Below are 17506 nucleotides of genomic sequence, written 5' to 3'. Positions count from 1 at the left end.
TTTCAGATGTATGAAACAGCGTACGTAGCCTGTATGGATTTAGAAAATGCCACACTCATCCATCCATTTTCTAACCTCTTCTCCCACTTCAGGGCCATGGCAGACTATCTATTCACCCCAAATCTGCACTCTCTGTTCACGAGTTCTTACTCCAATAAACATTGACATAAATGGTGGTCACAGTACGTTGATGTGATGCCCCCAGGTGTGCACTGTCAGTGTTCAAAGACATATGATGAACCACCACCGATTTTCCCTTCCTTAACTTTTTTCCACTGATCTTGAGACATCACAAAAATCACACCCTGTCAGAGAAGGCATGCTCATAAGCCTTCTGAAAAAATGGGGTATCAATGCCAAACAATTGATTTTAACAGGACCCTCCAGTGCTTTCATGGGTAACCACAAAAAGGACTGTCATTATAATTCATTGTCCCCCTCACCCCATAGTCTGTATTGTTTAAATCCTGATTTGTAGTTTAAACATTCTTTTAAGTTAACATAATCTGAAACTTCAAATAAATGTATTTTGCTAAATGATAAAACTAAAATAAAAAATAAATAAACGTATACTCTTGAAGAAATGGTAGGTTAACATAAGACAATACCAGCAATTAAATGTTTCACCCTTTTCTTCATTCCAAGGGCTAACACACTGTAGACATTTATTTCCATGCTGTTTAATTATTTATGCCATCAGCAAGGTATCTGAATAAAACTGCCAGTTTTCATTAAGTTTTTTATGGGCTGAAGCACCAAGCAGTGTGAATTATGATGAACGCTTCATTTTTTTCCCTATTTTATCTTTCTGATGCACTGACGAGAGCTGGCCTATGATGGTCTGGAAAACACGGGCAGTTTTTACAGGTTACGCTCTGAAATGAATGGGTCCTCAGAGGCTGGGATTCCTGCTGTTTTTCACAGTAGGCATTTGATTCAGACTAAAACTGATAAGATTTTTATTCAAACAATTAATCAACACAGTAATTAATACAGTAAGTAACATTCACAAGAACAAGAATCGGAGGATTCTGTGGACCTTGAAGACTGGAGTAACCCATACCTGAATCGTACCTTTTTGTTTTCAAACACAGGAAGAATTGATAATCTAAGCAGGAGACGGGTCCGAATAAGACTTTCCAGGTTTTTGGCCAATTAATGGCTGGATTTGATTTCTTGTTTAAATTGAGACGTGTGAAACTTCCTAGACTGCAGTCCTCCTGGGCCGTGACTGGCCATCCATGTTACTGACCATCTGTCAAGTCCAGTTCCTGGAGGGACCTCACTCTGTCTTCACAGCATCATAAACTGTCTCGTACTGAGCTGAAATCATGATGTCATTATCTGTAATGAATGTAACACTTCAATCCAGGCCTTGAGAAGCTTTTGGGCTACTGTGTTGCAAGGCCAGAGGGATTCCTCAGCCTGTCCATCTCTAAATACTTTCAAATAAAGCACAAATAAGGTGAAACTCTTTTCAGTTCTGTTCAATGAGACCGAGCAAAACTGGGGATATTAGCATGGTTCATTTTAACAAGAGACAACTAACACACAAACAACCATGCACACATTCTCACCAGGGACAGTTTTCTCAGAAGCCAATTAACCTACCAGTATGCCTTTAGACTGGGGTTGCAAACCTGGGGAGAACATGCAAACTCCACACAGATAGCATTCCATGTCCGGAGTTGGAATCAAGGCACCAGCACTGTGAGGTATCAATGCTAGCCACTGCACCACCATGCCCCCCTATCTTGTGCATACTGTATGTAAACCCTTATGGTGTTACTCACTAGCAGTTATGGTATTACCATCTATCTAAAATATTCAGATGTTGTTCCTCTGATATTCAGTCAGAATACAGATGAAACTGCAGCTGTTGTTTCAAAATGTTCCTTTTGCTCTTGTCCAGCATGCTGTCTTCATTTACGACTCATTGTTTGTTAGATGAGCATGTTGGAGTATTGTGACAGGAACTCAAAAACTTCATTTTCTGTATCATCATACTGTATATATCCTAACATATCTAAACCTCATTTTCATCTATGTGACAAGGCACCATACCTGATAGTCATCAAAATACAGAAAATATGCAGAATCAGTGAGCAGAAGTAGTACGTTGGAAACCAGTCATACTGTATGTGCTGATGAACGTGATTGATAATAACAGTGTAGCAGTAACTTAAGCTGCTATTGATTATTTAATTTGTTTTCAATTTAATGCTTGCTGCAGTGACACTAAAGTGGTTTGATTGTATGAATAATATTAGTTAATTGAATTTTCTTGGCACCTGAGTTTTGAGGAAATAACAGCTCTCTGCAAACGACCATTGACTTTAAATATGGAACAAACATTTCTTAGTCCTATTATACACATCTAAAAAATAGACCCTTTTCTTCCTGCACTCAATCCCTCTTGCCAGATATAATCTTTCTCCAGGTGAGAGCTTCCGTCAAGAGACCTAAAGGCAGTATTTCATTGCTGTTATATTTGCATAATTATTTCAGCATGAGCTCAGGCTAAAATTCAGTAGGAACAAAAGTCACTATGAACTTAAAATTCTGTAAAATGACAGCTATAAAAATCTGACAAAGAACAAAGTAATGTTGCCACAGAGCCATCAAAGCATTATTCTGCGGAATGTCAGTATTTAGGTGTGGATTAAACAAATTGTCACCCAATAAGTTTCCTACAGTACACATTTTGAACCAAGGACTTCACAGTAGGTTTGTTTTGGATGCAAGCTACAGAGTTCTCCCACAAAATGAGAAATATTGAGTACCTTGTTTGGAATGATCTGTTATCAGGTTGGACATACCTTTTTTCTCTGCTTCAACAGTTTGTTTTCACCACTGACATCTGTTCCTGTCATAGATATGATAGGGCCACTACCTCCTCCACAGACTAAACTGAAATGTTTTCCTTAATTAGCCTAGGCCAAAGTCAAATCATGTTCTTGCCTTCTTTGCATGCTGAAATATTCACAATGAGGGCATGGAAACATCTAGAACCTTGTATTTTTAATGAATGTGGGAGCTATTAACTGTGCGTTTGCTTTGTCCACTCAGCTCAGCAACACCTCACTTTAGTTCACTTTTTTCTAATACACACCCCACCTCTAGGCTCCTCCTGATGGGAAACCTATTCAGCTGGGTACCCCACACTATCGCGCAGATTGTATCAACATATTAGCCTGGCCTTGCCCTGTCATGATTTCTGTACTAATTAATAATCTTAAAACTGGACTTGATAGCTTTTTCATTGCTGCCTCACGGACTTGTAAACCATTCAGACATAACAGGTCAAATCCAGACACCTGGCTGTCTCAGTAGGGGCCTAACAGTATTTAGTGCCGACTTATTTCTTGATTGGAAGTGGCTAGGATTCAGAAATGTTTTTGGTGAAGAGAGCACAACAGCAGGAATGTTAACATCTTAACATTATGTGTGCTCTCCCTCATAAAGGACCGTGGAATGTTCAAATAAAAAAAAAAAAAGACTCCACTTAGATGGACAGGCTTAATTACCTCGACTTGAATTTCTTCTTGGTGGTTGTGGAGGATGTTTGGAGGCTGTGAAACATCTGATCACTCTGCTTCTCCTGTGTGTGATGTATCAGCGTCTTTGATGCCATTCTGAGGCAACTCTTGAAATGGAAATAAAGAAAGACATTTATATGCCTTATTTACGCCGAACATAGCATAAAATATTAATGCAAATCGAAAAATAAAGAGGAGCATTAAATATATTTAACAATTTAAAGACCCATTAAATTAAATATGGCTATAATTCTTTGCGGGCCATTGACCTAGCAGCTAATCAGTTCAGGTCTATTATTCAAAAGCTCTCGCTCTTAGATTATTGCAATGACTTGTTGTGAAGTTTAATTGGACTAAAATGAACAACGTCAGACTACAGTATGTTGTTAATGATATCCCTTTAATTTCGTAATAGATTCTCAAGAGGGCAGTACAGCAGAATGAAACCTTTTCTGAATTTATTTTAAACCTTCTTTAACAAGCTTTTGGGAAATATCATCTTAAATCAGATAATGAGACATTTCGACCTGTAGTCTTATGTAGCTTTACAGAAAGCTTCACTCCTTGAAGGATAACATTGATGGATGAGTCCATCTAATCCAGTTACATTTAATGTCTCATATCTGTGCTCCCTGCAGATAACTGAGAACCCAAAGGGAATAAATTAAATTAATGCAATTCCATTAAGACAGTGTAAGTTCAGTATCTATTTCTGTCAACTCCAAACTAATTTAAACCAAAAAAATAGTTTAATCCTAAAAATGTATATTCAGTATTTTCACCTTTAGTCACAATCACAACAAGTTTATGGTACAAAGTAAAAAAAAAACTACCACTAGCTAAAACAATAATAGAGGTATCACTGAGAAATAAGCCACTATGTACATTTGAAACTACATATTACATTTAGGCAAGAAAAATAGATTGCTCTACATTCAAGAACACAAAGATACATCACTAAAAATAGATAACACCCAAATAAATTACATGAAGCTCTTGAACAATTCAAGGTGGATCCCAGTTTAATAAACATACTAGCAAACAAATAACACAAAGACGTACAGTAACAGTAACAAAAAACTGATATTTGGGGACAGGTAGCTTCTCAATTCTATATTTCATCTAGATTTTTTTCATTTCACTATCTGCCCCCACTGGTGACACTGTTCTGGTTTCTGACAAACCCCATTTTTTGAAACAAAACCTTACCTAATAATTAGGCAAATCACTCAAGGATGTTGCTGCAACAAGTCAGTCGCAGAGAAACGACTCTTCCAACACACAAGGGATTTGAGCACCTTGAGGAGCAAAAGAGAGGACAGAGCTGGTTAGTTCTCCCAGCTGATGACACACTGTGCCCTTCAGCCTGAGAATGTAGCTCACACAATGGTGTCCTTCCCAAGGCAGTAAATATAGACTCCCCTCTGTTACAGCCCAGTTAGACTCACAGCACCACACTTCATTGGCAGCTGAACAGACAATAGAGGAAAAGAGATCTTGGCAGAAAGGCTTCAAACTGAACAGCAGGTCTTCTTTACAGAGAGGCAAATGTTTTTGAAGTTTCTCTAGCTTATTCTAAGAAAATGACTACTCCATAAGCCATCTTTAATAAGAAACGTGCCATCAAATTATAAAGGAGATCACGTTCCTCATCTAGAAGTGCAATAAAACATTTAAATGTATTCATTGGTCTTGCCAATTCAGAAATGCCACTAGCTAAAGTTTTATTTGAATGTTTCCAGCCTTCCTGCTATAGTTTATGTGCAGGAATTAGACAGTGTTCATTGTGGGAAGACTGGATCTATGCAGATGTAGGCTTTCATGCAGTATTTCTACAGCTATTAAAGTTGCCAAATAATGTTTGAAACATGTTTCACGTGAGGCACATGTCTTAGTTTAAAAAACATCTACATTTTAAATATTTACTTTGGTTTATTGAACTAAGCTCCAGTGCTAACTTGAGGGTTTCTCTGCTTTTAACGCTTATGAATTTGGGGTTTATTCAATTTGAGACAAAGTAAATGGAAAAAGGCTGTACCAGCAACAAGCTGTTGAGCTTCACTTACTACAATGCATCTTTGGGCCTGTTGCAAGTGTGACTGATGAGCTGCACCAAACAGTGAGAGGGCTTTCGAAAGCACTTTCCACCAGACACACCAGACTGCCACCTCTGACGTGATTTCAGTTTTTGTCAAGAAGAAAACAGTGCTGAGGGATAAGGCACTGCCTTCCTTAATTTCCTGCACTCCTGTCATCATGACCTTTGCAGACAGGAGATTTCTGACACCGAAGGACAATTCAGAATTCAGAAGGTACATTGAGGCAGCTGCCTAGTTCACTAGTCTTTCAAAAAATTCTGGCAGTCATGGGCTTCAAATTTCACAGAAATCAATATTCATAACACTGTGTGAAGCAATATTAGAGAATAAGGCTATACCATTGAACAAAAGCACAACTGTGTACTACATTAACTCTAAAGCAGTGAAGATTAATGTAACATAACTACAGGCCAACTCATATGCATGTGCACAGGCCTCATGCTATTTGCATTACTCATTGCAATGACAGCTGTATCTCCAGCCTGTTCCTGCACTGGAATATATGAGCAGAAATGAACAAGATGGACTGAGCAGCCTCTTGCATTGATCCCCTTTCTTATTTTCTTATGAATGAGGTCAGCAGTCTGTCATGTGACACTGAAGAGTCAAGATACTCACTTGTGATTCTAATAAGTAATAAAACCTCAGTCCTGGCAATGAGACAGCATGAAAGAGGTAGGATGCATAAATCATATGCAGAAAAACAAGCAAGACCAATAGCATATTTGGGATAAAGTGAAGGAAACAAATTGTCCTCTATTTCAGAAACCAGTGCTTGACAGTTATGGAAAGCATTAAATACAGATTTGAGAATACATAACCAAAAATATACTACAGCCATCCCCTAAAATATTTAACACCACAAATTGCGAATGAAATGATGGATAAATATTAAGAGCACAAAAAAGTTTGAAAAATAAAATGGACAAGATGTCAGAAAATATTAACAGCACTATTTCTGGTGAAATGGTACTGCTCAAAGGGCTGAATGTCACGGACGTCCAAAGGGACTAACCGTGGGGAGCAGGAGAGCAGAAAAAGACCCATATGCGTAGCGGCGAGACGGGAAAAAGGCCCGGGCTCATTAGTGCAAAGAGTTCAGGAATGCCGTATAGAAACCTATGCCCTCAGGGAGCGGACGTGGGGCACCCTGGTGCTAGGCGGGTCTCAGGACATCCGAACATCAATGCTGAGCGAGGACAGAGTGCAAGACCCGGAAATATATAGCCCAAGGAAGAGAGGGACAGGAAGGACAGCAGACCGGAAACTAGGGACAGGACAGAGAAGGAGCGCCCTCTGGCTGCAGAGGGCGTGACACTGAAGAGAATAAAACCAGGAGCATCTCAAGGAAGCCTGGATAGTACTTTCAGTTGCTGGCTGCTCCAAGGAGTAGACTTCTAGCAGGATGCAAGATAAAACTGCCTCTATCTGGTTGTAGCTGGAGATGCTACTGTACCACTTGCGTGGCATCACATGACTCTATCATAAGAGCTGGCACTGACACCCGTCATCGTATAAACCAATAACAGTGTATTCTGGGGAATCAATCACTCTACAACTTGAGACAAAGACTTTTAGGGACATGGAAAGAAAACTGCATAGTCAGGAAAGGTGTCACAGTAGCATCGTAAATGTCATCCTGTCTTCCGTTTCATTCAAGAGCTTTAACTCCTGAAAACACAGATTTCATACCTTTTAACTTTTTTTGCATCATGAGTTAAGCATGAAAAAATTGCATGCAAAATCCACAAATACTGAAAACACATACAGCTCCAAATCTATTAATGCCAGTCCTTCCCTAAAAATAAAATAAGGCATCCATTATTTTGACAATCCCAACTGCCGATCAGCCCACATACACGTCAAGACGTTAGGAGGATGTGTGTGTGTGGGGGGGGGCTGAGCTTTTCATCATTCGTCTTGCTGGAGATCCACAGAGGCAGGACAGCACCAACTGCAGGAGCAACACCTCCCTGAGGACAGTTCCCAGAGTCTTAGAAGCTCCAGGGATTGCTCTTACTTGGCAAGCAGAGGAAAGCACAATGAAAGTCACATGACATTCAATAACATCTGGCCAAGGGGACCCTTATGCTTGCGGAATCCTGGCTAGAATTGGCAAATGACACTGCCCAGGTTAAGACTGGCTATGCTCAATATGCACTCCATATCCCCCCCCCGATTTACAGAGGATAAATTATGGTGAGGGAAAAAAAAACTATACTTCTACTTACTAAATGCTGAAGTAATAGAATGGCTTCCAGTTACTACCCTGAATACTTCAGCTGAAGCTTGTTAGTATTGCAGGTAGAGTATACATCCACCACCCACCTTCCAATGTCTGTTACAGTATACAATAGCGAAGCAGTTTGCTTCCAGTACTATTGATCCCAAAATTGCTCACATAGAGTGCAATGAATAATCGAACTGGACGTGCTGCTCTCAATGAGAATTAGAATGATGACTAAGCTCAAGTTCTTTGGTAGTGGTAGCATGAGCCCTCCAACTGCCCGGCCTTTGACAGGTTGTCTTAACTGCAATTAAGATTTCCTTTACAATTTTTTCATCTCTACCAAAACTGGGTTTTTAAGCCTAGATCTCCTACAGCAATCCACAAAGGAGCACTTCTATGCCTTAGTCAGATCAAAACTTATTCCCCCAGTCCAATGCTGCCTTCTAGTTTAAATCACCTCCGAAAGTAACCGACCAAAAAAAAAATCCAGATTGTCATGCTCGTGCACTTTCTCTGCTAATCAACCATAGCAAAGAAATTACTTCAGAACTGTTTCTATATTCTGGAAAAACAAAAAACAACAGGACAAAAGCAGTAGCTATGCAAGGTTTATTTATAAAATGTTTACAGGCCACACCTGCCACCAATGTCAAATGCTCAGCAACAATGCTGGCCTGACTTGTGGGACTTGAGCTCCTCATGTTTCATCTATGACATTTGGCTAAGTAAAGCACAAGGGGGAGGCTATGCAGCACTGCTAATGGTCTGTTGAACCCAGCTGCTGCAGGAAGGCAGCACAGGATCCAAAGTATAAGCCTTCCTGCCAAATAGTTTCATGCACTGAAAGCAGCGGCAGGTCTTGTGCCGTGCAGTGATGCCAAGCCACATTCCTGGTCTAGAGGGCTTGTGATTCTGCTCCCCGATACCTCCTTTTATGCTGCTTTGTCTTCCAGCTCAGTGCTTCCCTATTACATTTTAATGAGACACTCAGGTTCAGACTTGAAAAGGGGATTTACCTGTACAGTAAATAGGTATTTACAGTATATTGAGCAAGTTAACTTAAAATTTAAAAGCTTCAAAGAAGCAAATTAGTTCAATCATAATGAGTAGGTAGACTAAGTAAACGAGCCAATGGTATCACTAGGACCAGGCCAAGATCCCTTGCTCTTTTTCCTCAAATTTGAGCTCCTTTACTCCAATTTTCATTCGGCCTGACTCTTAGAAAAAAGGTTCCCATTCTAATAGGATTGGCTATTAGTTTGCAGCTCCTGAAGCTGAATAGGGAAGGCAGCTGATCCGAGATTAACTAGGCTGTGAGAAAAGCACTAGCTGTTCATACTGCCTCTGAAATACAAGTAAGTTGACAGCTAATCCTTTTGACAAAGCTACACCGCATGCTAGGAAGCAATACAATAAGGCTTTAAACCAAAATAAGTATCCTTGTGGGATGTAGTGCAATCATTGCTCAATTTTGTGCAGGTTTTCCCCCCTCCAGAAGTGAAAACTACAGGGCAGTGCATGTAAAAACAAAAAGGGGGCACTTTACCAAAAGGGATGAGAGTCTCAAACATGTTGAGGCCATCAGAACAGCCACCCTCATTTGAAAGGGTTCTTATGAAGTGCTTACTCACTTATTCCACATCATGTCTTGTGCGGTTATTTGTGAGTAGGTTTTAGTTCTTGTACTTCCAGACTTAAATTTGTCCTTGAAATCACTCTTGCAAGCTCCTTCCTAAACCAGCTTTTGCTATTGAGCAGCTGTTAACTTCCCACACAGGGATGGGGCAAGAGGAGAAGTTAAAGGTTGTCGCAAAAACAGGCTCCATCAACACCAGACTTCTTATGTCCTTGTCTTGCAGATGCTCTCCAGAATCTTAAATCAAACATGGTCATCTTCTCAGTAGCTTCTCACATGGTTTGACTCCCAGTTAAGATTTTCCCCATTGTCACACCACCCATATTTTATGTCAATCAATAAAGGTGTAACACCCAACTTCACCTGTATCAACAGGTACTGGATAATTCAGATGAGGAACTTGAATTCATCTCACAGTGCATGTTACCCATTTATTGATCTTGAAAGACCATTACATTGAATGTAATGTCCAGATTCTAATTTATTCACAAACCTTTATTACACTAAATCAACCAGGATCTCTTTGGTCAGCAATGTTGCTCTATAAATCAGAGCCTGTATTAGTGACAGCAACTGGTTTCTCTCACTGCACACTCCAAGACCATCCACGTGGTGATAAGAGTGAAGTGGTCACTGACATTCCTTCTGCTGACTGCAGAAGGCAAACACACTGCAATACCAGGAAGCAAACACCTTCCCCATCAACCATGGCTCTGCTAGCCGAGCTTCACAAAACAGTAGGACACCCCATCAAGACTGGCAAACAATCAACCCAAAAGCCATCTGTCCAGCACCAGCAACACCCCTCAGTACATACATAAGTGACATTTCCTAGATGATCCCTAACCCACCTCCATCTGTTACTGATCAGCACTTCTGCACAACAGCACTGACTCCTCTTATCTTCCAACATGGAGGCTAAACACAGACTAAAACCCTTCCTCCTAGCTGGTCTTATAAGCCTCTTAATTAGTCCAGAGGAGAGGCCAATTCCACACAGAGCCCGTCCCACTAGCCCCTTTTCCTCATATGGAATTTCACTTCCTCTGAGTGCTAATTACGCATTCAGACCAGCTGTGTCTCATTTTGCAGGGCTTCTCACTTAACAATCCTGACAGGTTTGCTCTTCCTTTTGAGTGCCGATCCAGTCTTGTATGATTTCTGTGATGACCCTTGGCTTACAGCAAGAACCTTCTATGACTTTCTGTTAATTAATGAACACCTTTATTTATACACTTTTCCCCACATGCCAGTATAATTGAGCATGCATTCACATGAAGCTTTTGTCAGATAAAAATGGGCAAACCAAATTATTTAATTAGTGAGAAAACCAAATTATCAAATCAAGCTCATGTAATATGTTATTTATTTTAATTTCAAGGATCACCTACTGCAGAGTTCAAATACTATATTGAGGATTCAAGAAGGAATATTGTATGCTGACAGGTTAAAACTCCTCATAATCGAACAAAGAAAATTAATGAAGAACTTAACACAAATACAGTATATGCACTACCAAAAATTCTTGCAAAGTGAACACAGCTGAGTGCTTCACGCTCAGCAATGAACCCAAAATCAGTTTCACTCAATACAAATTGCATTGCATTATACTAAGGATTCTGAATGACTTGAACGAGCTGTTCAGTCATGATGTTGATGACCCAAGTGATCAAGACAGGTAGAATGGATTTCTCTCATTTGCATTTTTCTAATGTTCCAACATTCAGAGATCAGTCTGCTATAGGCACAGCAGAACTCACAGTATGAAAGATGGTGTATGATAACAAGGGTAAGGATGTAATGCTGGTCATTCTTCAATGAGACAACAAGCCATCACAGTGCAGTGCATCCAATGGCTGATTTTCTAAATTTCCAGCTTGGGTCTTTGGATCCCACACAGCTGGGTTTCATCTGCTTGGCCTAGTGTAGGAAGCTGTATGAGGCTGGGACTTAAGGATTGACAATGACGTCTAAGTGGCAAAGTAGGATTAGAACACAATTAAAGCAACATCCCATTCTTACAAGAGCCAGCCTAGAGGATAGAGTCAGAAGTACTGTAATTGGAAATGCAAGGGGATTGGGAGAATTCCCATATTCATTTTAGCTGATGAATCATTCTGCTGTTACAGGTACCTTAATGTCAAAGCCACCCATTTCAGTACACCTTAGCTGTGCATTATGCTGTCTTTGTAACTTATGACTTAGAGAGCAGATTTATTCACGTCTGAAGACCAACTGATTTGGACTGAATGACTTACTCCACATATAAAGTGTGTAGGTCAGTAAAACTAGTTTTACTAAAATGTTTCAACATCCACCCACATATCTGTCCTGAGACTCAGAATTTGTTTTCATGAGGAGTATTGTCCCACAGAAATTGTATTGCACAAGAGGTATTCCATATCAAATCACCTATTCACAGTGTAATTGGTATTCAGCATGAGAAGATCACTCAATTAATAGAAACTGCAAATAAATTATAATGCAGATGTGCAGAATTTCACTTATCTGAAAAGCGACTGCAATCATGTCTCCCACTGTGATAGGAAAATGTGTTTGGAGATTACAAATGCAGATTAAAAGATGGAAAATAGAACAATTTTCTAGTTGTGTTCCTTCAAAGTCTGAATTTAAAAAGATACAAATTTAAAAAATATCAAAGGAAAGAACATTTTCTAACCTTATTTTTCTTTTTGTAATGGATGGTTTATAAATTGAGCCTGGCACATAAGTGTCCCAGTGTTCTAATGCATAATGTAAATGCAGAACAGTTGTTTTGAGGATCAAAGCAGTAAGAAAATGGCACTTGAAAGAGAAGAAGATACAGGATTCAGGAATTGAATTTCTTACATCTTGTATCATAATCTATAAATGGGGAAGGCGTATTGTCCTTCATCAAGACATTTGTAGACTGAACACTTTCCTTGGTGAAATGCCGTTTTAAATAAAAAAGGTTGAGTGGGAGTTGTCTCTTTCTTTTACATTTAAAATGCCCAGTCCTTCAGCTTTTCTTTATTAAAATTCAACAGGCAGGTGTCTCCTCTCCTTTCTGTGAATTACTGTCCTCCTTAGTAAATACCTCTCTTTGTAATCCTCCAAAGATACATTATAAACCTCATTTCACCAATGACAGACAAGCCTTTCTCGCCACGTTTATGCTGTGAATTACTGAACTGTGTCAGATGGGATTCCTGGGAAAGGTAAACTTTTATACACTTCTGTCACGATTTAAGATCTAGTTTTATCACTCTTACAAGCACATCAGTCTGCTGTAGGCTTTCCAGGTGTTTAATGTTTCCTGAACTTAACCAATAGAGACTAAGCAAAGCTTTAGGCTTTAGGCCTACAAGCATTTTTTAAGCTTGTAAGTCAGACATTATTCAAAATAAAGTATTTTGTAATATAAAGTATAATAATCCCAGAGCACGTGAGAATATGTCTTTCTCAAGGTTATATAAACTTGGTCAAGCACATTTCTGTGGTGTAAAAGGGATACTGTGTTCTATAAAGCCAAAGAAATCAAGGAAGAACAAAAAATGAGTCATGACATATGATTTTCTGTAGCTTGGTGACAGTTTTAGCTGGAAAATGTTTCAAATTTCACTTTTGTTGTTACCCAGAACCTGAGGCCTTCTGCTGAACATCTAGGCACCAAAAATGACTTTTTATTGTATTGATTGATTACATTTCAGGTTTCATTTTAGCTAATGAAAAAATAATAATCTTAAGGTCTTTAATCACATTTGATTTGGTATTACCATGTCTCATACCTGTAGATGATTTATCACTGATGCCACAATACACTGATGCCTTGGGGTGGAGTCCTGTGGCATAGTATGGTACAGAAGCTGGCATGTAATGAAGCACATTAGCAGAGACATTAGTGTTTCTTTATTTTGGCTTATTAATCAACACAACAATTTGACAGTGATATTGTTTCCTAGACCTTCAAGAGGCAGCCTATGTGAAGAATTGTAAAGAACATGCAGAATACTGCAATCTCACAGAAATGTAACAGTGTAAGTAACTGATTAAGGCTTGTTTCTCTTACCAGATCAGTTCCAATAAAGTTTTATTCTGTGTCCAGATTAGTGGTTAAGCAGTACTGAATGTTACTGTAAGTGAGTTTCAAGATCTTCTTCATCAAACTACAGGGAAGGACCTACACAGAAATTCAAAAATGTTTAAACTACAAGGGGGAAGAAATCAAAGAAAATCCGAAAGGGAGATACACAAGTATTGGAATAAAAAAAGCCAAGGAAAAAACAAAATGTCACAGGACCTGTTGAGTTAACATTTATACGTAAATGTCAGGAGCATTAGGAACAAATTGCAGAAAATGAAAGCTTCTGCATTAGCAGGCAGTTGTGATGTAATTTTAGTAGCTGAAACATGGCTAACAGAGTGATGGTGACAAATGCAACACTTGGAGATACAACAGTGTTCCAGACAGGAAAAATAGAAGAGGGGGAGGAGAAACTATATGAAACTATCTGACTTTAAATCAGAAAGAGTATTGAGACACAAGAATGGAACCTAGAGGAATCAAGGGTCTCAGAATCTATATGGGTCAAATGTAAAAATAAATTCAAAAGGTATTGCGTTAGGAGTAAAGAGACTACAGACCACCAATATCCATTAGAATGCACCCATCCATCTATTTTCTAACTGCTTCATCCAATTCAGGGCTGTGGCGGAGCCAGAGCCTGTCTCAGCAATCAATGGACGCAAGTCCAGGTATACCCTGGACAGTACTGTAGTCCCCCACTGTCAATTATAATGCCATTTTTATTTCTGGAACTGAAGAGGGGGCTATCGGGATTTAAATTGTCTTCATACAGATTGAGAAAAAAACATCAGAGATTTTAGCATTTGAAAGAGAAATTGTAGACATGGCTAGCGAGTGCTTTCTCCCTTCGTTTTTTGGGGCGCCTCAAGGGGATGTCTGTGCAGACCTCTTTTCATTCAACAGACCCTGTGGCCCCAATATGGTGTGGCTATGAAGTATGCTTTGAAATTGTATAGGTAGGGTCCAAAACAAAGGTCTGTAATTTAGGGAAAATTACAGCAGTAGTACAGCCAGCAGTACATTGAGGTAACATAGATATGGAATCAGTAGAGAATGGAAGGCAATATTCACAGATATTCTGCTTGACACAACAAACAAATTCATCCCTTCAGTAACAGTGGAATGTACTGAAATGTGGATGTTTTGTCAAGGATGAGGTTGACAAAATATCAGAAACCGAGGTAAAATAAACTAAATATTATCTAAATATATCTACTAAAGGTCATCAACTGTTCAAGTTCTTTTGCTTCAGTGACATTAAATAGCTGATTAAGATATCTTTCCTTAGTCCTTTTTCAGCCCGAGACAGTAGTGCATGCTTCTGTATTAATGTAGTGCACATTTCTCTGAAATCTTTTATTTCACAATTTTATCATGTACAAAATACTGTTTCCAGAATTTTCACAGAACATCGGTATCGTGAGCAAATTATACCTGCATGGCTACACCTCCAGTGACTTCCTGTTTCTGGTGCAGGTCCTACTCAAAGGAATAGATTCTTGAGGAATAAACACTCTTGCATGCTGTTCCATATACAGACAAGCATCCCATTACAAATCTTTGAAAGCAAATTTATAAATAGAAAGCAAAACAATACTGTATGTATAGTGTGAGAACAGTAAAAACCCTTGTTGGTTTAAGTGAAAAAAACGTCTGAAATGTCTCTTCTAAGACTAGGTGTGATAAAGCTTGATAGCTTTTTATTTGATAGCTTTTTATTTTTAACAGTTTTAAAAAGCTTTTTAAAAATCTGCATCCACTGTGGAGTTTATAAGAACTTCACCAAAGGCAGCAAAGCAAAAACATTTAGCATCTGCTGTGCATAGTATAATTAATACATCTGTACATCCAGCAGCCTGTAACACTAACTTTATCGCCATTGCTCTGAAAATGCTTGAGCTAAGATTTGAAGTAGTTTGGGAAAACAGTCACTGATGATTTTAGTGCTGTTTGAAAATGTTTGAAATGGTTTTCCTACTATTTTACGATCTTTTCTTTTATCTTGAGATAAAAGAATGCAGATACTTCTACATTATTGGATGCGAAAAATGACACTTACGCTATGCAAGGTTGTTTATATTATTCTTGTCTGATCACCCCAATCTGAAAAGCGTTTGGCATATCGATGATGGGTTTAAGTGTCAATACCTGCTGTGAAAATAACATGGCGCTTCTGCTATTGGCGTCACTAAAGCCTCCTCAGGCACTTTTGTAAATAAGTTGCTTTTATGTATCTCTGCAAGTTCTTTTTGACAAGTTGTGGAAGTAAGATATAGCAGTGAAATAACTTACATCCCTCCTGGCCTGCCAGCAATATCCCTGTGCTTATAAACAAAGAGCTAGCCTTTTCTGAGAGTGACACAAAGGAGTCTGAGAAAGAAAGAAAAGAGGAAAAAATTGCACAGGATACCATCTGAAAAAAAAAATCAGTCCTCAAGGTGGCCTACTCAAAACAGACTAGACATGGTTATATTATCTAGATCAATAGCATTTAATATGCTAACACAGTTCTAACACAATATACTTTAAAAAATTATCTTTTGATATGTTTCAGTGTTTAATGTATCTTGGAGTAAAATGCTCCTGTTAGCACTACATATCTGACAGAATAAACACACCCATTGATTCTCAAAAATATCTAAATTATTATGCAGGGTTATGATTATGTTGTGTTCATGCTGTATTGAAATGATGAATTTCATAATTAGTTGATTTGTAGTGACTTTTGTCCTAAAGGAGATAGCTGGATAACTACGTATTAGCAAAACTGTCATAGTAGCCATGTTATAATGACAGAGGAGTTTATTTTACAGGAAAGGGTGATTCAGCGAGCTGCTCTGTTACAAAATAGGACTTGAACACAAGGAACCACCTGCTATCAAGCCTTTTATTTTAAACTCTTAGATCGCCTAGCCATAGAAGGGAAATATCAGCTTAGTTTCCTCCATTTTAGTTTTTTTTTCACTGAAACTTAATATAATATAGCTTTTTAGCAATGAAAATGAGAAGATAAGAGTGGTTACAAATGAAGCCGTACAAATGAAGGGAGCCGTACATCCTGTCTAGCTTGTTTTGTACTTAATTGATCTACGTCTCTTATCCAACCACTGAAAGATTCTAATTCCATACTCCCACAACTCTTTGCCTCTGAGCAAACTTTGCAGTTATGCTGTTGTAGTTGCTTTCCTGCGTTCCTTCAAGAATTTTCTGGTTGACATTGCCAAACTGCAAAAAAAACACACATGTTTAAAAACCATTCGTCCAATCTCTTGTCATTTCTAACGTTTCTTCTCTTACAGTACGGTGTTTTATTTTTAAGCAAATGTGCACTTAAATCATAGATCCCTGAATTATTCCCAATTTACTTGTACTGTATGTACCATAATATTTTAGACATGACACAATCCATCCATCTTCTCACTGCTGTGTCCAAATCAGGTTTGTGGGAGAGCATGAGCCTATCCCAGCAAACAACAGGTGAAAGACAGGGCAGACACAGACTCAAATACAGACACACATTAACACTATGGCCAATTTTACCGAAGCCAATTACTCTGCGAGTGTGTCTGTGGACTGTGGGAGGAAACTGAAGCACCTGGAAAAAAACCCACATAAACACAGGGAGAACTTGCAAGCTCCATGCAGACAGTACCTCAAGAATTCAACCCAGGCCTAGGCACTGCACAGCAACAATGCTGTCACTGCACCACCATGACATCCTCAATATAGTATTTACAATTATATGCATTAGATTTAATATTTGAGCTTTGGCCTTGACTTGAAGTATTGTCTACACTGCATATATAAAAAACATAACAGAGGATCTCTCTTACCATGGCCATTAAAAAACTGATCCAGCTTTTGTTTTTAAATCATGACCTAATTTAATAAAATATCCGAATATTTAATTTTATCATGTTCAATTTATTCAAT

The 17506-nt window shown here is 38.7% G+C and overlaps 1 protein-coding gene across 1 annotated transcript in view; it reads right to left on the bottom strand.

Annotated features, from left to right (window-relative positions):
* The window catches only part of myom3 (myomesin 3), a 93788-nt gene extending 88841 nt beyond the window's left edge, over positions 1-4947 (bottom strand). Inside the window, exons 1-2 of the mRNA XM_015349195.2 lie at positions 4749-4947; positions 3528-3646 (exon numbers count right to left, since the gene is read on the bottom strand). Of these exons, the coding sequence (XP_015204681.2) occupies positions 3528-3634 (107 nt within the window). The 5' untranslated portion in view covers positions 3635-3646; positions 4749-4947. The remainder of the gene's footprint in view (positions 1-3527; positions 3647-4748) is intronic.
* Positions 4948-17506: the final 12559 nt, after the last annotated feature.

Source organism: Lepisosteus oculatus, chromosome 11 (assembly GCF_040954835.1).
Source record: "Lepisosteus oculatus isolate fLepOcu1 chromosome 11, fLepOcu1.hap2, whole genome shotgun sequence".
Classification (NCBI taxonomy): Eukaryota; Metazoa; Chordata; class Actinopteri; order Semionotiformes; family Lepisosteidae; genus Lepisosteus; species Lepisosteus oculatus.
This window is presented reverse-complemented; position numbering and strand designations above follow the sequence as displayed.